The 22180-nt window shown below is 41.6% G+C and overlaps 1 protein-coding gene across 10 annotated transcripts in view; it reads left to right on the plus strand.

Moving 5' to 3' along the window:
- Positions 1 to 22180, plus strand: part of col5a1 (procollagen, type V, alpha 1) — a 79172-nt gene that overhangs the window by 32157 nt on the left and 24835 nt on the right. For 2 of the 10 annotated variants that reach the window (XM_034239032.1, XM_034239031.1), the window contains exons 5-29: positions 4074 to 4205; positions 5290 to 5394; positions 5939 to 6391; positions 7058 to 7777; positions 8399 to 8455; positions 10499 to 10540; positions 11477 to 11539; positions 11629 to 11703; positions 13652 to 13744; positions 14142 to 14198; positions 14323 to 14376; positions 14802 to 14855; positions 14986 to 15039; positions 15143 to 15196; positions 15315 to 15368; positions 15607 to 15651; positions 16313 to 16366; positions 16891 to 16935; positions 18039 to 18092; positions 18179 to 18223; positions 18898 to 18951; positions 19825 to 19869; positions 20053 to 20106; positions 21048 to 21092; positions 21442 to 21495. In XM_034239032.1, coding sequence (XP_034094923.1) covers positions 4074 to 4205; positions 5290 to 5394; positions 5939 to 6391; positions 7058 to 7777; positions 8399 to 8455; positions 10499 to 10540; positions 11477 to 11539; positions 11629 to 11703; positions 13652 to 13744; positions 14142 to 14198; positions 14323 to 14376; positions 14802 to 14855; positions 14986 to 15039; positions 15143 to 15196; positions 15315 to 15368; positions 15607 to 15651; positions 16313 to 16366; positions 16891 to 16935; positions 18039 to 18092; positions 18179 to 18223; positions 18898 to 18951; positions 19825 to 19869; positions 20053 to 20106; positions 21048 to 21092; positions 21442 to 21495 — 2562 coding nt within the window. The remainder of the gene's footprint in view (positions 1 to 4073; positions 4206 to 5289; positions 5395 to 5938; positions 6392 to 7057; positions 7778 to 8398; positions 8456 to 10498; positions 10541 to 11476; positions 11540 to 11628; positions 11704 to 13651; positions 13745 to 14141; positions 14199 to 14322; positions 14377 to 14801; positions 14856 to 14985; positions 15040 to 15142; positions 15197 to 15314; positions 15369 to 15606; positions 15652 to 16312; positions 16367 to 16890; positions 16936 to 18038; positions 18093 to 18178; positions 18224 to 18897; positions 18952 to 19824; positions 19870 to 20052; positions 20107 to 21047; positions 21093 to 21441; positions 21496 to 22180) is intronic. The other 8 variants (XM_034239037.1, XM_034239034.1, XM_034239033.1 and 5 more) reach the window with 8 other exon arrangements.

Consider the following 22180-nt stretch of genomic DNA (forward strand, 5'->3'; position numbering starts at 1 on the left):
TCCCATCCATCATATATTTGTATTCACAAGAGTGCACACGATGAACTCTGTCCACCCTGCATCACCTGGGTCAGGTTCAGATTGAGACACATGTTTGGCTTCATGCACATTAGAGCACTCTCCTGCCCCCACCTGGACACAGCCAGAACACCCAGCCAGCAAGGATCTGTGTGTGTGTGTGTGTGTGTGTGGGCCGAGCAGGGTGAGGTTCGGGAATGAAAGGAAAACATTTAATGTGACATTTGATTATTGAAACAAAGAACGAATAGATAAGAGTGTTATCGATCAGTCTTTGTTGTGCTTCTGTAATCTAATCTGCAGCCCTGAACTCATTCAGGGCTGTGTCTTCAACAGTGCCTTTAACACAAAAGTATGTGAAGTGAGCTCAGCCGTTGCTCACAGCCACAGGCAATGACTTTTCCAGCAGAGCGTTGGCCGGGAGAAGAGTCGTATTTCAGCGGAGTCCTGGGAGACGCTGACAGCAGCAACCCTGTTATTGTCTGAAACTCTGCCTTAAGCACCTCTCTGATGCGCCACATGATGCTCCAGAGAGAAAAATGTCGCTGTCCCTTCTCAAATATGAAAGCTGATTTCATGTCTTTTGTGGTTCCCCCAGGGGTCTGAGTGTGATTGTGTAATTCCAGGGTGTGCTCTGTTTGGGTGTGGGATCAGTGGTTTTTGCGACTGTCGCTGTATTTAATCATTTTACAATATATTTCAGTTCATCTCACGCATCAGGTCCGTTGATGTGACCTAAAATGATGAATGAGCTATAATTGAGCTCTTTTTAAGTGTTGGGTTTACTAATCAGTGTTATCACATTCCCTGACTCTGCACACGCATTACTTGCAGTTCGGGTTCCTGTCATCAACATATAGAGTAGTAGCCCCTCATATATAGTAAAGGAGAAGTTTCTCATGCTTTAATGTACTGCTGGAGTGAGTTCACAGATCAGCGCCAGAATACAAAATGAGAGATTTGGCTCTATCATACAGCTGGAGCGCAGTTTAGGAATATGTACTGCTTCCCTACATCTGTAAAACAGCAGTTTATATAACGTTTGGCACGAGAATCTATCGAGTGATGTGTGGGGAAAGAGCAGCTCAAAGAAAGGAAACCAGAACCAGATTCAGTGGTGGTCACGGTGGATCAGGATTCTGACAATAGTTTTACTGTGAAGGTGCAGCTTCATGGGAACGTGTGTACTCTATGAACTTTACACAAAAAACTGTTTTGTGTAAAGAAAATAAGCGTTCATCTCTTTGTGATGGAGTTGATCAAATATATTAATTTTGTCATGATTTTTGATATGCTTTCAAAAGCTATTTTCAAATAATAGTATTTGTATGTATGTACTATTGGGGCTCATGTTGGGCTTTCAGCCTGCAGATTGAAATAAACTGGTGTGAAGGTGTCAGCTTTACGAGGCAGGGAGGGTCTATGAAGTTGCATCATGGGAGTCTTTGGAGCTTTACTCATACTAAGGAGTAGAAGTGAGGACATTATTTCAAAATGTTCCAATCAAAGTGTTATTTTGAGTTGCAAGAATGCTGAAAAATGTTGTTTTTGACTTTCCTTTGCCTATCCATCTGCATTTGGTTTTATTCTCAGCTCCTGGCCGTCTAGGCCTTTTTAACACAAATAAAACTGCAGCTGGCTTGAACTGTTGGTGCTGAATGATCCACGTAGCCCAGGTCCACATTCCCTACTCAGCTTCTTCTCACCCCTTCTTCCCTTTTTGCCTTTGGCTATAGAGTTAGTAATCAAAAGCAGCCATCAGATGTTCAAGCCTCAGTAAGATCCTTATAGGAGCGGACTTTTCTCTAGGCAGTGCACACGCCTCCTCCACTTTGTACATGTCACACTTCTTTAAACTGCTCTCGGTGCTGCGAGGATGTTCTCATTAATGCCAAGGTGTATGACTAATTATCTCGTCTTGGTACAGTTAGGATCTGTCCTTCAGCATCCTGACATTCCTCTGGCTGCTCTGGGAGCTGTAAAAAAGGAGTTTAGAGGAAAATAAAGTTGAAGAATGACATATGAATAGGAAAGCAGTTGCAGGGCTGTTTTGTTGCACAGAGGTCTTATTCCTTATTGAATGTGACCTCATTTCAAACACTGAATTCCCATCATCCCCTTTCGGTGCAGCTGTTACACGCAGTCCTGCCAGGATAAGGGAGACTGATACGGAGTAAAGGCTCCTAACAGTTTCCGACTTTAGCTAAGAGGAAGCCATTCGAACGTTTCCTGGGAGCTCTTATAGCTCAGAGGCTTGTGTCATGGCTTCTTTAGGTTTTCTGTCTGAGGAGGTTTGGGGATTTGTTTGCCTTCAACCTGCATACACCCTTCTAATATTACGAGCCAAGGATGGAGCATCAGAGTGTTCTGCTAGCGTTATTAAAGTATCTGAGACGGGGAGTTCTGTGTGGTATGTTGGACTGTCACTGGTTACACCACAAATGCAATCCATTTCAGTTTGTCAGACAAGACAGATACCCATGGAGAATTTAAGTATGAAAGACATGTTGAGAGGTTTCAGATTTGGTCATAATTGAAAACACTTCCTCCGCTGTGGTCCGCTCTCATGGTTGCATCACTTCATGATTCCCACACCCCCTCGAAAATATATTGATTTCAGCTGAGTTTGGTTTGATTGATGAGGAATGACATCATGTGTGTGATCGGACATGTTTGGATAGACACAGTACAGCGTTTTGGTGCCATATGCATTCTGTGGCCTAGAGAAACATTTGGCAAACACACACACCCGGCTCCCTGTGTAGCCCGGGGATCCTTCTGAGCCTTTCCTTTTCTCCCTCTTGTTCTGTCTTGCTCTTTTCTCTATCAATCTTTGTCTCTTCCTCTCTTTCTTTACATCTCTCACTTCTGCTACTGTTCCTCCCCCCCTTCACCTCAACCCAGTTTATGCACACAACCCCCTTTAAATCAGATCAGGTGAGCTACCTATACCTGCAGGTCTGCTCATGTCTCCGTGCCCCATGTGCTAAGTTCATCCATTCGTCTTACATGATAAGCTTAAAGGCTAAATCACTCATGTCCTCAAATCTGGGGTGGTTTTTAAATACACTTTTCATAATACTGTACATCATTCAGTTTGAGACCAGTAGTTGACAGTTACAAAGTACATTTACTCAAATACTGTGCTTATTTGAGTTACTTTGCTTAAGTGCTTTCATTTCCTTCTACCTTATACTTCTACATCTTAAAGGCAGATATTTCACTTTTTACTACATTGACTTGAAAGCTTTAGTTTGAAGATTCAGATTTATAATACAGCTTATCAAAAATTAAATTATTAAAACATGTATTATGTATTATTACAGAGTAAGATAAAACTTAATTGGTTCCTTGGTGAAATCTACAAGCTATCCGAGGGATTAGGACAACAGTGTTGCATTAACAATTATTAAACAAGTATATACTATTCAATATTCTCAAATGGGCCATTGTGGAGAATGTGTAATTTAACCTTTTGTACTTTAAGTTTATTGAAGTTAACACTTTACTTTTACTTAAGTCACATTTTTAATGCATGTCTTTTGGTTGGAATAACATATTTTTGAACTAAACTATTACTACTATATCTTAGTATCTTGGCCTCCTCTGTTGAAGACTGACCTTGTGTGTGTGTTAGTGTGAGCCTGTGGTTGTGTGTTTGTTTGTGTGATCGTCTGCAGCTACATAAAGTCCTTTGTTCCATGTTCTCTTGTAACTCAACTCTGTTGTCCGTGAGCTTTTTGTCTTAAAACTCTGGTGCTCATCTCTGATGTAAAACAACACTCTTAGACCCCGGACGAAGTTCTCCAGCGTTTAGTCTGCCTGTAGCCCCTACCGGCTTGACCTAGTTTCTAGCCCTGCCTGTTCTGCATGTGATAATGCTGCTCACAGATGTTCTCCCTCCTCATTATTTGTTTATTTCGCTTTCATTTCTCCCCGGGGGTCCGCCAGTGTCAGACTGCCGTCCCTTTTCCATTTGTTTGCTTGTTTGTTTAAATGCATGACTTGTAGCTTCGTTCAGTGAGTCACGACTTCCTGTTTCTTGTGGTTTCCAGGGAGACATCCAGCAGCTATTGATTGTAGGAGACCATCGTGCTGCCTATGACTACTGTGAGCACTACAGTCCTGATTGTGAAGTGCCCATGCCCGACCAGCCTCAGAACCAGGACCCCAACACCGATGAATATGTGAGTAACCAGGCCGTTCTTTACGTTTATATCATCTAATGTTGGTTTTAACTCTAGGGTTTACAGTGCAGATTTGTTAACAGAAGGCCATTACTAGAGGACATTTTGGTGGATTTTTGCATACAGGACATTGTAGAAACCAGCCAGAGAATCACCAAGTGTCCCAATGGCTGACCTTTCTCCAGGAAGTACATTTCCCTTAATCCATAATTGTCTGTGATACTAAAATCAGATCAGTATAGGATCCTGTGCTGATAAGAGCCTCTTGGCTAATACAGGAGAGCTGCACTCTGCCAAAGGAAAGTGCTGACTGGAGAGATCGGGCTTATCAGGCTATGCAGTTAGTTAATAATGTTCAGGAATGATGTGGTGCCTGCCTAAGCCTGCATCCCTGCACCACGCCGCTTCCTGATCTGAATACCAATACACTGCTTGCTTATTAAAGGTGTGTCAGAGGAGTGTTAAAAGATAGACAGGAAGTCCTTCCTCTTGACCTTTTCCTCGCCCCAGGGGCCTGTCAGTATGCATGCGAGGTACACAAGAACTTGACCTGCTTTCTCTCTAAAGATGTCTGACTGATTAATTAAGAAAGCAGTGGAGGAGTAATTTGTCATTCAGTCGTAACAAGTTGCAACAGGGAGGTGCGATGTGAGTTTTCCACGAGTAGAAAGCATTCCTGATTGTGATCGATGGCCAGTCCATCACACATCTATCAGCCACGCCCAGCAGCAGAGCACTGCATCATGTTTGAAAATCATCTCAGTGATATCATATTATTCATTACAGACTTTACAAATCAAAAATATGATACTAACCAAATGCATGAATTGCAGTTATAAAATAACTATACATAGACACACAGTATGTGCTTATGATTTTCTAGAGTTTAAAGAGGTAAGAAGGTTGGGGTTATCCATACATTTTTATAAGCTAATTAAAGGACTCCATATCTTAAAAACATCTTTAAAATGTATGTTGCCTTAGAGAGTGGATGAAGTCTATGAAGTATCTCATAGATACTAATAATCAAGTGTTTAATATGAATAGTTATTGTTATTTATCTTGTGATGTTTCTTTCTTTCAGAACACAGAGGAGGACAGCTACTATTACGAGTACCCTTACTATGAGGACACCGAGGGAAAGCCTCTTGAATCAACATCTGATGCTGAGACGACAAAAGAAGTCAAGGTGGGCTACCATCATATCATTGCCAATATTGACTTCATGTGTTAACGCCAATACAGTCGTATTGTTTCACATTGTGTGCTGCATGTTATCTTTTATCACATTCAAGGCTTATATGGAGGTTTTAAAAAGTGATGATTTGTCACAACCCTAAATAAAGGGATTTATTTCGTTTTAGGTTAGACTAAATGTTAAGGTTAAATAAATGTGTGCCCTGTTAATACAGCTGCTTGACTCAGTTGTGTGAGGCAAGCTTGAAAGCTTGTTTGTCTTTTGAAATGCTAAATGGCAACACATATGGATTGATGTCAATTGTTTTGTATCACAAGTCTGAAACAGTCCCATGCAGCCACAGCTAGAATCCAATTATTCTAATAGTATAGTACTTAATCAATTGAATTAGCCTTATATTAATCTGTAACTGTGAATTACCATCTTTTAAAACGATGAAGAGTCAGATGAAAAAAAAATGTGGAGCTTGGAACTCCTAGTATTGGGTACAGTCCTCCTTCAAATGCTCCAAAGTAACCATGTTGATGCCTTACAGATGGCAGATGAAGACAGCGTGGTGTCTGAAGTGGAGGAGGCTCTGAGGGGTTCTGGTGCCATCGGCGGCAAAGTGACCTCCATCACCAGCAGCTCATCAGCTGGATCATCCGCTGGCTCATCCGCTGGCTCATCCGTTGGCTCTTCATCCAGCTCTTCATCCAGCTCCACAGGAACTGCCACTGCCGGAGGAGAAGCCGACGGAGAGGAGACCAGCCCTTACGAAAGTTACGATGGCTACGGTAACTACGAGACTTACTATGACGAGGCCACGGCAGCCCCAGATACAGACTCCTCCCGACGGGTCACCATCACCAGCAGCAGCATCGGCACCGGGGGCGAGGTGGACCTGGAGGCAGAGGGAAAGATTGACTTGAGTTCAACCTCCAGCATCGAAAGGCGGGTCACCGGTGGAGAAGGATCTTCAATCACCATGACCGCCAATAAGACATCAGTACGTTGATTACCTACACTGACATCCTCACTTTATCGTTGTTTATGTATGACCTGTAGGTCCAATAGATGTACTGATAAGCTTTCAAATCCTATTATTTATTTTGTTACATATGCAAGTCCTACCTGAAATTATGAGTTTGATACGTAAGCAGGGTCTTCTTTGGGCCCCCTCCCTCATGTTATCATCAGCCAACCCAAATGGGGGAAGCAAAGCCAATGTGGATGTTTCTAGCATTGCCATCACTAAGAAAAGAAAAACATGCCTTTAAGGAAATCTCAATCGTTACACAGTAATGATAAAACAATTACTGGACTGACATACTGCTGCTACTACTACTATACTATTTAGATGTTTAGTTCCATCTCTTAAACATGACTTGTATATGTCCTGAGTTTAGGACATATATTATTGGAAAACTTCACATTTAAAGAAAGCACCCATGACTTGAGATACAGCATTTTTCAGTATTTTCTGACATTTTAATGCACAAATTATACAAATACTGTTATAGATTCTGGAAATAATTAGCGCAGTACGCTACATGTTTTAATAGGTCAGAAATGTAATCAATGTTTTTGATTTTGTTATGTCATTTGTATACACAGGATGTTACCCATACTTCAAATATGGGACATTTTACTAACAATATCTGTGTTTTTATAGGTTGCAACTTCCGTTGGTGACTATGGTGATGAGTATGATTATGGCACCAACGACGCTTATAGCCTTGGTGCAGAAGGTGACACCACCAGTACCGTCCATGTCAGTGGAGGTGGAGGCAGCAGCAGCAGTTCAGTCCATGTCAGTGGTGGTGGTGGAGGAGGCAGCAGCAGTTCAGACCATGTCAGTGGTGGTGGAGGAGATGGAGGAGGCAGCAGCAGTTCAGTCCATGTCAGTGGTGGTGGAGGAGATGGAGGAGGCAGCAGCAGTTCAGTCCATGTCAGTGGTGGTGGAGGAGATGGAGGAGGCAGCAGCAGCAGTTCAGTCCATGTTAGCGGAGGTGGAGGAGGCAGCAGCAGTTCAGACCATGTCAGTGCAGGTGGAGGAGGCAGCAGCAGTTCAGACCATGTCAGTGCAGGTGGAGGAGGTGGAGGAGGCAGCAGCAGTTCTACCATCACTATCGGGGGCGGGTCTTCCTCTGCGGGGGGATCTTCCACCACCGGAGGGGGATCAGCCAGCGCCGGCACCGGAGCAGGGGGCTCCATCGCCACGGGAACAGGCCTGGGTGTTGAAGGAGAGGGATACTACACAGACCTGGATGGGTTCAAGGAGGAGCACCTCAGCGAATACGGCAATTTAGACTCGTACGGCACCTACGATGGGCTCGACTATGGAGACGAGGGCAAAGTGCTGCCTGCTGAGACCGGGACAGATTATGGACAGGTGAAGAAGACCAAGTGGTACTCAATTTAGGGCCATCTTCCAATTCAAAATGAAAAAAAACAGATTCACGATAAGAATTGTTTTTTGGGCTGGGCAATAAATCGATAAAATATTGGTATTGTGATGTGATATGAACATATATAACATTCTAGATTTTGGATATCAAAAAAGTGTGATAAGGCGTTTTCTTAAATCAGACAATTCTAGCTGTTCTATTATCTGCCTTTATCAACTCATTATATATAAATGACTAGTTAATATTTATCAAAAATCTCAATAAATATTTCTGAGTAAGAGGTCTTTACTCAGATGTTCTTCAGATTGCATAAACACGCCTGTGTCCTGTAAACAATTGATATTTTATGACAAGTTACTGACCTTTTTAATGTTAATTAATGTAATCTGATAAATATAATGAATGTTTGTTTATTATCTGGCCCTGGCTTCCAGTCATTTCCTCACAAGTTGAGTTTCCCTGATCTAGAAGAGGAGCAGGAGATCATGGTGAGGGTGTTGAAGAGGCCTTTGCTGATCATGTGTGTGTGTGTGTGTGTGTGTGTGTGTGTGTGTGTGTGTGTGTGTGTGTGTGTGTGTGTGTGTGTGTGTGTGTTTGGTGTGTAGGTCCACGGAGCCCGTGGCGAGAAGGGACAGAAGGGAGAGCCTGCTGTTATTGAGCCTGTGAGTATCACTATTTGAACAACATACTTGAGCAGCAGATGTAGGCTGCCTGTGATTGTGTGCACATGGGCGTATGCGTGGATGTTTATATTTGCCAGTACGTATGTATGATCCTCGTCCAAACAGAACCCTCCCATCACTTCTGACGGAGGATCCTGAGGCCAAACATTAATCAGGGCCAAGCCTTTCTCGTAGTGTCCTCGGGCAAGGCATCGCTCTTCCAAATGTTTATGCTGGGGTTCAGATGACCAGCAGAACGGCCATGTAGGGATTGTCAATAATCTCCTAACAGCGTCTGGGAAGTGTGTAAACACGGGAGAGGGAGGGAAGGAATACAAGCTGAACAAAGGGGAGTTAGAAAGACCTTTCCTGCGTCTCTGCCAAAAACATAAGCTTAGTTTGAATGAAACAGGTGGAACACATCCAACCCTGATTTAGATAGTAATGCTATATGTAAAAACAGGTGAAGACACATCCTTCGGTCTGTTAGCGAGGTCCATAAGAAGGAATGTATGTCTCTTATTCAGCTACAGCTGTTTCACTTTAAACAAATGTCACTGAGCTGCACTCAGTATACATCCCTCTGTGACTGAGTGTGTACACATCACCACCCAGTGTGTCTCTCCTCTTGTAAACATGCATTCACATTTCCCCCCAAGCTCTAGCAACACACACACACACACACACACACACACACACACACACACACACACACACACACACACACACACACACACACACACACACACACACACACACACACACACACACACACACACACACACACACACACACACACACACACTGCAGGTGAAACATAGCCATAACCCGAGGATTGTCGATGATCAATTGCAGTCATTTTGGGATGACAATTCTACAGTTCAGCCTGGGGGTTAATGAAAAACATCACACAGTGGAATACATTTGGATAGTGTGTGGGTTTCTCTCTTCTGTAAAAATAAACAGGAAGCCAAAATGTTGCCACAAAAGCAAACACACAAACAATTTCTCTGCAGCCACACAGCCGCAACAATGCATCTGTGAGTCAGATGCTCTATGGTTGTCCACACTAATGTTCGTTTTTCAGATTCTTTTATATTTAATGTATGCTTGTGTCAAATTGAATTCTTCTCTTAGTCAAAAAGAGCTGTAACTATTCTATTCTAGTTTTATGAAATGAAAATGGTTGACATTTTTGTCTTTTTTAGATATCAGATTCTGATCTAGCCACAATATGTATGCATCACCGAACTACTACATCAGAATAAAGGGAGGCGTGTGGTGCAGTGGTTTAGTGCGCTGGTGTTCGGATCAGGGGGTCACAGGTTCAAACCCCACTGCAGTCAGCATGTAGGTGTTTCCCTGGGCAAGGCACTTCACCCCAATTTGCTGGGGATTGCCCACAGTATTGAGTATGTAAGTCGCTTTGGATAAAGCGTCTAAGGAGTAAAGTAAAGATATTTTGGTGAATTTGTTTCATTAATTTTCATCTCATCTTTTTTTATCAACAATATTAAATGTTGCTATAGTCACAGGTAGTGTGTTCGTACCATCCATTCATCGCCTGCTCTGACTCGATGATGAGGATTTGCTTGTTTAGCTAAGGGGATATATGACAAAATACCCACTTTAATAAATGAATTGCACAAATTCAAAGCATAGACACATGTACAAACAGGCTTTCATCTGCATGTAAGATCAAATCTTTCATCGGATTATATGAAAACAAATGAAGCCTTCTTCATTAGTCCTTCCTTCAGCTTGAACACGTTGGACATAACCTTAGGGTGTCTTTGCCTCCGATGCTGTGCAGTCGCTCACCCTCCCTAACTCCATGGATTAATGGAAAGCATAACTGAAATGACAGGCAGGAATGTGCATCAAGGTTGACTCCAGAGGTAGAACGTTGATAGGCAGGTGTTGTGACATGCATTCATGTAGAGTTTAAGCACAGCTTTGTGTTAATGAAGTCAGAATTATGCCTGTGTGTGCACCTGCAGATTGCTGCACTCTTGACTAATGATTTCTCTGCTTGTGTTTCAGGGAATGTTAGTGGAGGGCCCGTCTGGGCCTGAAGGGCCAACAGTAAGTCAACCTGTCTCTCCTTTACTTCCTCTCATCTTCTATTCCTGTCCTCATCATGTCATTTGTCTGTGTAATCTCTGTTTATAAATGTATCTGACGTTGTGTATTGGCAATAATCTGGCACAGTACATTTCATGATACAGGGGTAACCAAGTAACCAATTAAATACATTGCAAAACTATAAGCAAGGACATATATTGTATGTCATTTTAGGAAGAAAATCATAGAATAAAGAAAACACCATAATATGCATACAATCTAAGTCAACAAGTAGAATTTTTTTATTAAATCTGTGGGATTGCATTTGCATTAATCAGAGCCCCTTAAATCCAACATTATAGCACTAAATCATGTAAATAAAATGAGTGAGAAATATGTCTTGAAGGAATCAAAGGCAAATAATTGAGTAAATTAACCATGTAAACAGACAGCATTGCAACGATAATATCAAATGAATGTTTTTGTGAATCCAACAAATAACAAAAACAATTCTAATACTCCAGTTTACCAATATGTTCTTACACAATCCATTCTTCTAAAATGCAAGTGTTCATGCTTTGCTGAGAAGATCCTGGCTGTCTGATGTAATGCAAAGGGAGTGGCCGACACAAGTCCCCTGAAGAGAAGTGGACTTGCCCAGATGTGGAAGAACTCAATTATTTATCCAGGACCGTTTTTTCAGACACAGTTGCTCTTGACACCCTGCAGATGGAGTCCCACAGAGTCCAGCCATTCAAGTGCCAAGCTTAAGACAAATAAAGAGCTCCTCACGAAGAATTTACAACTCCACAAGCTGTCCCATATTGCCTCATGCATTCCTTTCCCCATGTGTGACCACTTAAGGCCAGATAAAGGGGAGGACTTTTAGTGCAGCAAACGTCCCTATTCCATTATGTATATTATGTGTGTGAAATTCGTTTTTTTTTCTTGACATAGGGCCTCCCCGGACCCCCAGGTTCTTCTGGCCAACCAGGCAGTTCTGGAGATTCTGGAGAGAGGGTGTGTTAAATTAAGCTCTCCAATACAGAAACTAACCATATTTCTGTCTTAGTGCTTGAACTCATGTTTGTGTCATTTTTCCGACAAAGGGTCTTCCTGGTCGTGCTGGCCTTTCCGGTGCTGATGGTCTGCCCGGACCCCCTGGTACTGTCCTGATGCTGCCTGTAAGTAGATAACCGTGGAGGAAGAGGAAGTGATGTGCGCTTTCATGTTTACCCCCACTTTAAAGCATTCACCATGTGGCTTTATGGAGTCGTTCAGCCTTCTTCAAAGCCAAGTATGATGTTTCATTCTTTGTTTTATCAATAACCCTGACATGTGGTTTACACAATGCAGAGGAATGAAGGGGGTTTCCTTCCAAACCGTCTTTGATTAGCCTGGCCCTTACAAATATGTTGTAATGCAATCTGTGCTTTAGCAGTCCCTAGTGGCAGGTTGAGTAACAGATGTCGCCCCTCCCATCATCTGTAGTGATCACGTTCAGATGTTTTGACTTAATAAACTTAAATCTGCATATTGAGATAAGATATACTTTATTGATCCCAAATTGGGAACATTTGTTGGAACAGCAAGATGTTAAAACAAGTAGAAAATAAACAAACATAAAATAGAAACATCTCAAATAGAAAATATAACAGAACTTAAGAGTAAAATATATACAAGTTGAACCTGACAGATAGACATCTGTGAAATGAACACTATCAAGGGCCGAATTACAGCAAAAATGAAAGGACTTTTTATTTAGTTTGAACTTATTTAAGAATTGAAGAATTGAAGAATTGAAGATAAGTTGGATACAGACAGGAAGCAAAGTCACACTGTTGCTTCTCTCTGTAGCTTCAGCTGCGTGCTATGATTCGACCGCGACACTTATCCTGCTCACAACTTCCTGCGCTGTCTACCTTTCCCCCGTTGTTTTCCTTGTATTTGGAAGATGTGTGATGCTGCTGCTGCTGTTGGATCTGATGAGTCGTACAGATGTGAGGCTGTGGTTTCAGGGGTCTTCAGAGCCGAGGGAGTTCTGTCTGGACAGGAACTCGTTCTGGTGTATCCACTGGCAGAGAGCTTGTATCCTGATCCCTGAGCCCCGAGTCTAATGGGAAACATGCATTGTTGTTTCACCCTCTTCTCACCAGAGAACTGTTTGGCTCCGTGTTCAAATCATGGACTCAACACTTAAGATGCAAGTCCTAACAATATGTTCTTGCTTAAACAGTCCATTATATAGTGATTCATCTTCTCCTTATCTTCCTGTTGACAGTCCGCTCCAGCATGAGGTGGTGTTGTGTGAAAAACATCACTTGGTTCCCATCGGAGTGTTTTTCTCTATCCCTGGCCGCACTAGTCAACCATTTGATGAAGCAGATCATTTTGTTCAAAGCTCAAAGATGCAAAGGAATGTCGGGGGAAAGAAATGCAAATTAGTATGGGAATGACAAAAAAAAAGCTGAAGAGAAAAATAATATAAAACAGGCAGGAAAAGAGCTGCATATATTTGATTGTGACTGAGATAGCGAAGGAAAGGGCCAATATTTAATCAAACTTAGCAGAAATGTTGACAGAAAGGAATAAACCGTGGGCTTTGCTCAATACTAACTGAAGACATTTGGTTCATGATGGCTGAGCTGCATCACATCTGACTCAGCGCTGTTTTGAATAACGGTTTCTACTTGCTTCTTGGTTACCGTGTTTCTGCACAGATTCACTGTTGTGTTGCTGTGCGTCTGCAAACTAACGGCCTCCGTACTCCGCTGTGTAACCCAGCACGAGATGCCTTTCCCAAACGAACCATCTTTGGACCACAAACCTGGATATTCAACTATGGTGCAATGGCGTCGTTTCACCACCAGATGCCAGTATCATTCGAAGCTTGTGGCCTTTATTGGTGCTGGTTTGACAGCTGGAGGCTCATGCTCACTTTCACATCTGTTGCATAGTTTTAAGATGGGGACAAAGAAAAGTGTTGTTTTTGGGAATACAAATGAAATTGTTATATTGTTGCATTGTTTCTTATTTTCACCAGCTTTTACTTTTGTTTTGCTATATTCTACTGTGTGCTGGTTCATATTTTTAATGCAACACATTCTAACAAATCTTTGTTTCCCTCCATAGTTCAGAATGAGTTCTGGTGGTGACTCCGGACAGAAGGGCCCTGCTGTGTCAGCACAGGAGTCCCAGATGCAAGCCATCATGCAGCAGGCTAGGGTAACTGTTTACACATAATATATCAATACTAAATTGTATATTCACCAATCTTGCTTCTCCTGTTGAAATATGTCTGTTTTCACATTGTTTGTGAATTTTATAATGTTTTTTTCTAGCCATATGTTCTATAGTTATGGCATAAATCCTTGCTACCCCTTCATTATTATCATTTTTGTCATTGATATATTTGATACCCTGCGGTTGCTTACAAGCATGCATCATTTATACAACATTGCTCACAAGGGACAGACACAAATATAACTACAGCACACCCACACACATGCAAATGAGTAACTGCACGTTATAAATACAAACACTTCAACTTTCCTTCTGTTATCCTTTATTTATTCCTTTTATATATTTTTTGTATCTCATTGTTTTTCCTCTCTGTGTTCAGCTGGCTATGCGCGGCCCTACAGGTCCCATGGGTTTGACTGGCAGGTCCGGCATTCTGGTACGTGTTTCAGAAACAAACTCAGACTCAAAATCATGAATAGTAATCAACAGGGTAGCTTTGTAGTGTTGAAAACTTTTGTGAGTTTAATATCAATTAAATCGTCTGTTGCTTTTCTCCTCAGGGTCCTCCCGGGGGCTCAGGCCTGAAGGGAGAGTCTGGAGACTCAGGTCCTCAGGTATGAGATGTACAAATGTAAAAACATGTCAACCTAAACACATTTGTAAACTGTTGTGGTATGGCATTAGTTCTAAGCAGATACAAATGCAACTTTTATTCTTTAAGTTTGATATTTCTAAGCAGGAGTTTGTAAGATAAGATTTGATCCCAAATTGGGAAACATATTGGCATTAATACTTAAAATATCCATTTAATAATACACATATATAATATTGTGTAATTGCACCTTTTAAAAAATGTCGGAGACAAAACACAAATTGAAGAGCAATTGGATCTTTTTTTCAAACAATTTCTAAAGATAATGCTATATTTGAATTTCTTCTTAAAGTGTTTTGCCATCAGTATTGTGCAATCAAAGTCTGATATTGTGACAGTCCTTACATTTGAACACTTCTGAGTTATAAATACATGTGTTTGTTTCAGGGACCACGTGGACCCTTGGGATCCTCTGGACCCTCTGGAAAGCCTGGCAGAAGGGTGAGCTGAAGTAGAAAAGCATGCAGCATATGAATATCTAATGCATATTTGTCGTGCCGATTCAAAAGGCATATTCTAGTCCTCATACTCTTTCAACAGAGCAGTTATGTAACCGTTGTTCTTTTCACAGGGTCGTTTTGGAGCCGACGGTGCCAGGGGCATGCCGGGACAGTCTGGAACCAAGGTACTGTGTCGCCAACACTTCAGTATCTCCTGATGCCAGTTTCAAAGTGTGTTTTTGAAGCCTGTACAAGACGTATGGCACCTGACTTGTCTTTGCTCTTCAGGGAGACCGAGGCTTTGATGGTCTTTCCGGACTTCCTGGTGAAAAAGGACACAGAGTAAGTTCTTTTGTGGTGCTATTAAAGTGTGTTTTTTTGGAAGAAGTGCACGTGTGTGTGTGTGTGTGTATTTGTTTCGACATGTGCCACTGTTACATCTAAGTGTTTGTTGTTGTAGGGTGAATCTGGACCCTCTGGACCTCATGGTGGTCCTGGAGAGGATGGAGAAAGGGTAAGACAGAACAAAATGACAATTTCCCACATCTTTTATCACTCAATCTTTGACTTTCCTATATATATTTGTATCTCTCTTATCCCCAGCTGATGCAACATCATCCCCTTCTTTCCCGCCTTTTCTCCTTGTAACTTCCCATTATCTTTCCCTCCTCGTAACACACACACCCTCACTTTATCCCCATTATCATTCAGTGTCTGTTCCACATTCTGACCCGCTCCTCTCTCTTTCCCAGGGAGATGATGGAGAGATCGGGCCCCGGGGACTTCCTGGCGAATCAGTGAGTGATCGCGCATATTACTGAGAGACAGCGTGATAGAGCTGAGAGGGCCTGCTCTCATCATGTCATTGTGTTAGCGAACAATCAAACGACGTAATGATGTCATCTGTCATCTGCGGACTGCAACCGTTGTTCATATTGATATCAATGGAGATTTTCTTTAGCTCTATACGGATGGAAAGTCTGTGTAGATGAGGCTTTGGAGGTGTGAAAAGCAGGCAGCTCACATCCAGCTTGTTAGCCTCCCACACTCTCAGGATATTCCCCATGGAGGGAGGGGAAGGAGAAAACACCAGAAAGCCCCCTGATATCTGCTGCTATTACTTACTTCGTCCACCAGGGTGTGCTACATTTGTTTGAATTCACACTGACAGGAAAATAGGTCTTGTTGGGTAACCGTAACTGGGAGGCAAAGAACATAAATCCAATGTTTGATAGGAGAGCTGTGGGGAATACATGTGTAGTAAAGTAAAAAAAAAAGGGCTTTCAGCATCCCTCACAATCTGACGAGGTAGAATATCCTCAAGGACATTTGCGAAGTCAGGTTGTTTCCCGAAGTATGATTTTGAAACTTGATTTAGCTCAGCGTGCTTAATTATTCATGATTTCCTTCACAGGTGTGATATTCTCAATCTCATTTCCTTCCTTGTTTTTCTCCTAGGGGCCCCGCGGTTTGCTCGGACCAAAAGGACCTCAGGGACCCTCTGGACCCCCTGTGAGTCCCCGTACCCTTTTCACATTCGTGCTATTACAATAGTGTTGAGAAAGCAGAATATATATTATTTGACCATCTTATAGAACAAAAGACACTGCAAACACCCACAGGGAAATACAAAACTCAATATATTTCAGACAGCGAACACAAAGAGCAGAATCTGTTATTGAGTTTAACTCCGGCATATCAGACAAATGTTTACAGCGGAGCAAACCTAATGTTTATATCGTCTCAACAGATTTAATCTAGCATGGACAGTGCACATCAATCAAGTAGCTGATTGGAAGTGATATGCCTGCGCAGGATGTAGAAATCTAACATTTAAAAGTTTACTCTCAAATTCATAGAATGCAAAAGCAAATCTACTGTGTTTTTTTATATTTGGAGCTTGCATTGGGGGTTTTTTCTGGCTAAAAGTAGGTTTTATCAGCTGCACCCGAAATACAAACCTTTTCCATATAAAACAAATGTTCTGGCCTTCCCATATATTTGACTGAATGGCGTTTTCCTCTCCTCTGCTGCAGGGTGTTACTGGAATGGATGGACAACCTGGACCCAAAGGAAACATCGTAAGTGAAATTAAATCGATTAGAAATATTTAATGTCAGGCATTCTCTATTTCCCAGGTAAAACCACAAAACACAACACACACGCGATTAGGCATGAAATGACTTGAAAAACTCATGTCATGAAACTATTTGTAATTCATGATATCATTCTGATAATCATCAACACATTCTTAAAATAGCAATTAAACATACTGAGATCACTTTACCTTACACACATACCCCAAATATCAAATATTCTCAATGCATCATTACACACATCTTTTTAGTTCTATCCTTCTTTTTTTAAATGTAAATAACGCTCTCACTTCTTTGCGACTTGACATTTTAATTTTAAGTCTCTAATGGAAAGATGTTGGTATCCCGATCAGCTGTGATACACTTTGTAAATCTGTCACAAAGTCTAAACGTTTACCATCTTACATATTTCCCTTTTTTTGATCCTTAAATCCCCATTATTGGTTCCCCTCTCTCTCTTTATTCCAAATACATTTACGTATTAACATACATATACAAATAAGGCGAATTACAACATGCCTCTATACAAACACGTTCGGAAATGATAGTTGTTTTTCTCTTTCGTTCTCACTAACTCACACACACCCGCCTACACCAGTGCAATCAGAGGATACTCAGCAGATAATGAAGAATAGGCCGGGTGTGTTTGGATCCATTTGAGCAGTCCACCCCGACCACTTGTATTATCCCGGGTCAATTTATTTTAGCGGCAGACTTAATGAGAGAACACCAGGCGGAGCAGCTCGTCTGTCCTGGGAATGTTCCAACTAGCTGGAGATGGAGCATCCACAGCTTTCCCAGACCTAACATAATTGATTGCCATTTATCTGAGAGGGAATGTGTCTTGTGTTCAGCAGCGTCTGTCATTTGGGAATGCAGGTGTGAGCTGCTGTTTAGGTATAAGAGGGTAATAATGCTCTGATGCACTGCTGGACAGCTTCTGATTTATATCAGCCGAAAGCAGCATTTCCCTTTTAATGAACCATATGGAGCAACAAATTACTCTTACCGTCACATGGGAGAAAAAATAAATGAATCAATCTTTGTGTTTGTAATGAGATTTCTAAAATGACCGTTGTTTTCTTCAGGGACCTCAAGGAGAACCAGGACCTTCTGGACAGCAAGGAAACCCAGGAACCATGGTTAGTGACGAACAGGTTGTCTGCCACTTGAGTTTTCTCTTATTCATAACATCAAATGTTCTGAGCACTTTGTGTCCTCTCCACAGGGTCTTGCAGGGCCCCAAGGAGCCATCGGACCCCCAGGAGACAAGGTAAGATACCGTATGACGTAATCACTATAGAACAATCACATTTTGTGCAACATGCCATTTCTGCAGTGGAAATATTGACTGCCAGCTGGATAAAATGTCAATAAACACAGCATCCAAATCTACAAAATTGCATGAATTGGTGTCATTCATTTATATGGAGCTGAATGCCAAGTTATTCAGTTCCAAAATTCTTATCACACTATTATGCAAATGCACCTCCCCCCATCCCCAATGTAGGACCAAATAGTGCCGATTTGACAGCGCACACAGATTTTTAATCCTGATATATTTTTAATCCAATTTCAGCTAAATCATATTTGCCTGTTTATTTGGAGGGCATTCAGTTTATTATTGAGCTGTTGGACTTTGTAAATGAATAATGTAGGTGTTTTCTGATTATAAATGAAATACTGGAAGGCGGTAGTATTTGATGAGACAAAACTAGAATTGAATAAAGGGTTGTTTATGAAGTAATCATTTTGTTAGCATGCCATGTTGACATTAGCATTTAGCTCAATCCAACACTCTAATACAGCCTCACAGAGCTGCTTGACTGTGGAACTCAGTCTGGTTCTTTTCAGACGTTTATAATGCCTCTAACCTTTTGATTTCTTGGTGTTGTGTTACTCTGTGGTGTCTTTCTGCCCTAAAGGTTTCTCCTGTCTTCTTATTAGGGACCTTTCGGAAAACCAGGCTTGCCAGGAATGCCAGGAGCTGACGGCCCACCGGTGAGTCCAAACATCTCAGCCTTTTTTTAACATTTACATTTGCCATTACTGTAAGAATCAACGCTTTCAAAGCAGTACATGTTTAAAAAGCTCTCAAAACACACTGAGATAAGGATTGTTCTGAGATGTGTGTGATACAACCCGCCCACACTCACTCTCTTCCCACCTTTGCTCAGGCAGCACAGACACACCTGCACTAATGGCAGGTGTGTCTCAAAGGCATTCGGTGGCAGCAAAAAGAGAGGCTGTGAGATGTGAATAACTAAAGACAAATAGATAGGGATTTGGTGAAGGAGAGTAAGAGGCGATGTTGGACTGCAGACCCTTTACAATGTCCCCTGGCCCTTTGGAGTCTTTTGGAGTGGAAATAGCTCGGCCATTTACACACTCAGCTTTTTGTATTCCTCCATTTGTTGCATCTTGAATCAACCGCAGTATTCTCTCACTCAGTTTCAATGCTCCCTCCATGCCCCTTCTTTATGTCCTCTCTTGTATCTATTCCCTTCCCCCGCCCTCTATAGCGTCACTAAAAACCCTTCTGAGGCTTTGCAGAGCCTTTCTGTCTCGTGTGAATAAAATCAATTTCCTTCCATTTTTTCTCTTCTTCTTTTTACCGGACATCCACACAGGAGTGTACAGTATGTGCTTCATATTATTTGAAATCCCAAAACGGCAATTGTTGGCTTTTAGTGCCCAGTAATAACCGGTAGTGCTAATAACACTTCCCAACAAAGTCTTTTTTCAGTTTCATACATCCTGCAAAGTTTTACAACGTTACCCTTCTTTTATAGTGATAACTAATGTGTTGTAGTATTTATGGTGGTAATTATCCGATTATGAGATGCAATAATGTGCTTTGTAAATAATTCACAGGGTCACCCTGGAAAGGAAGGGCCTAACGGAGAGAAAGGACACTTGGTAAGTGATTTTCTTTAGTAGCTTGCATTGGTTATTTTGTTAATGTTTTTTACTTTATTTCCCCTTCTATTTCCTATTGTAGAATAATTTACATAAAACATTCAGCATTAATGTTGATAACTTAATGTGTGTACTGCATGCGCATGTTTGCTACAAGCTCTTTCTAACCCCCTCTCTCTGCAGGGCCCTGCTGGCCCTCAAGGACCCCTTGGTTATCCCGGGCCCCGAGGTGTGAAGGTGAGATGAATTTCAACCACTAATAAAATCATTTGTAATATCATCAGGTCATTCTGCCCGGCAATTAACAACTGTTATGGGTCTAATGTTGCCCATTATCTTATAGAAACCTTTCTGAGAAATACAGAACGTTATAACTTCCAAGGTTTTCCAACAATTTAGTGTGATGTTGTAGAAAGCTGCTAAAAAATGAAAAGCCCTAGTTTACTGCTTAACTTCCAGGCAATGTCTAGAATAGAATGGCCTCTGCTTTTGTCAACCAGGTCGTGATAATGCAAAGGATAAGACTTGAAAGTCGTCTTTTCAGATCTTGCATCCCTTTGCTTGCACAAGGTGCTGCTAGGGTTAGTCACAGGGCTGATGGCGGCTCAAGGCCCTCGTCCCTTCATCAGTAGCTGCCTGATAAAACCAAGACAAAAGAAATCCCATCAAATAAAATCTTGGCTTGGACTGATCCAGTCATTTATTCCTCCGCTGAGAGAGGGGATCACAAGAGTGGCTTGACTTTTAGCTAAAAGTCCCACAGTTACATGGCTGATGTCTGAAGTGTCTGGGAAGATAAGATGAAGGGTCAAGAAAAGTAGTGAGTATTTGTAATGCATAAAACACATCTCAATGCATCAATTACATAATATCCCCCTTCATAGCACCCTTGTTTGACACATTAAAAAGAAAAAAATATCCTTTGCGTCAGACTTCAATGACTTAGCAGCTGTGATTCAGAAAAAAATAATTGTTACCATCACATTGGTGAATATCTTCCTCGCTCATGGTGGGACTAAATGCTAGTCTACATTGTATTTCCTTAACATTACTGTAACCAGGCAAGAACTTAAGAACTCATTTTCATTCCCAATGGCAGCCTGAATCAATTGAACCCTTGCATTTTGTCTAACATGCACCTTTCCCACCTGTAACATCTTTCTGTTCTTGCATCACAGGGAGCCGACGGTGTCCGCGGTCTGAAAGGACACAAGGGTGGAAAGGTAAGAGAGCTCAGACTTATTGGCTTTACGTCTTGGAAAGTGTCTGTGTGAAAGAACCGGTGATGTCAGAGAAATGTTTGAATAATACATTTGTAGTGAGTCTTGCATGGAGTGTTTCATACTAATGGTAATCTCAATGAAATCCTGTGAAACTGTTGCTGGCACAGAAGAAAATAAAGGCTATCAACGGTTTCTATGGCAACAGGGGATCTTGCCAAGACTCTGTGTTGGTGTGCTTGTCTTTGAGTGTGTGTCTGCATATTCACACAAATGGTTGAAACACCTGTATTATCCCATTATTTCACATCCCACATCCTAACCCATTCGTCTCTTTCATTCTCTTACCCAGGGAGAAGATGGATTCCCCGGCTTCAAGGGAGATTTGGGAATCAAGGGCGACAGGGTAAGGCTTCCTTGTTTGTAATGTACTCAGCAGTATCTGTCAATCACTTCTAGAGCGTTGGAAGCATCATTCAAATGAATTAAAGTGGCAGTTCTAGTGTTACCAAGTGGTATTTGTGTTGTTGCCGCTACTGCAAAGACAATCAGATTGCTTTCTGTTGTCCTCTAGCTACGAACCACACAGAACACACTGCATTAGTACTGAAGCAAACTACAAACAGAGGCGTTGATGACATATTTGCTGTCTGTTGATTTCTATATAAACAAGTAGATCGATCTACTCGTTTGTGGACCATGCAAATTAAGAAACAATCATGAAAATCCCATGTCTAAGTAATATGATAATGGTAGCATAAAACACATGGCAGTATTAATAGGCTCCATGGCTAAAATCCCAGTTTTCTCTCCATTGGGCTCCTTTGATTACTTCCATAATATAGTGTCATCGTTATGTAAATCTTGCTTCTATTGGCTAGCGCTGCAACACATTGTACATGATAGGCCAAGGGGCGGGACATCTCTAAGCGGTTGACCAACCACAACAGAGCTGGCAAGCTAACTAATCAAAGCAGACAAATTAGAGGCATAACATACAAATATCAACCTGAAAATGAGCAAATAGGGACCCTTTAACATTTACTTCAAGTACAAAATGGTGTATTGCTACATCAGATGAATGACACTAA

The sequence above is a fragment of the Gymnodraco acuticeps genome, unplaced genomic scaffold, assembly GCF_902827175.1.
Source record: "Gymnodraco acuticeps unplaced genomic scaffold, fGymAcu1.1, whole genome shotgun sequence".
NCBI classification, from domain to species: domain Eukaryota; kingdom Metazoa; phylum Chordata; class Actinopteri; order Perciformes; family Bathydraconidae; genus Gymnodraco; species Gymnodraco acuticeps.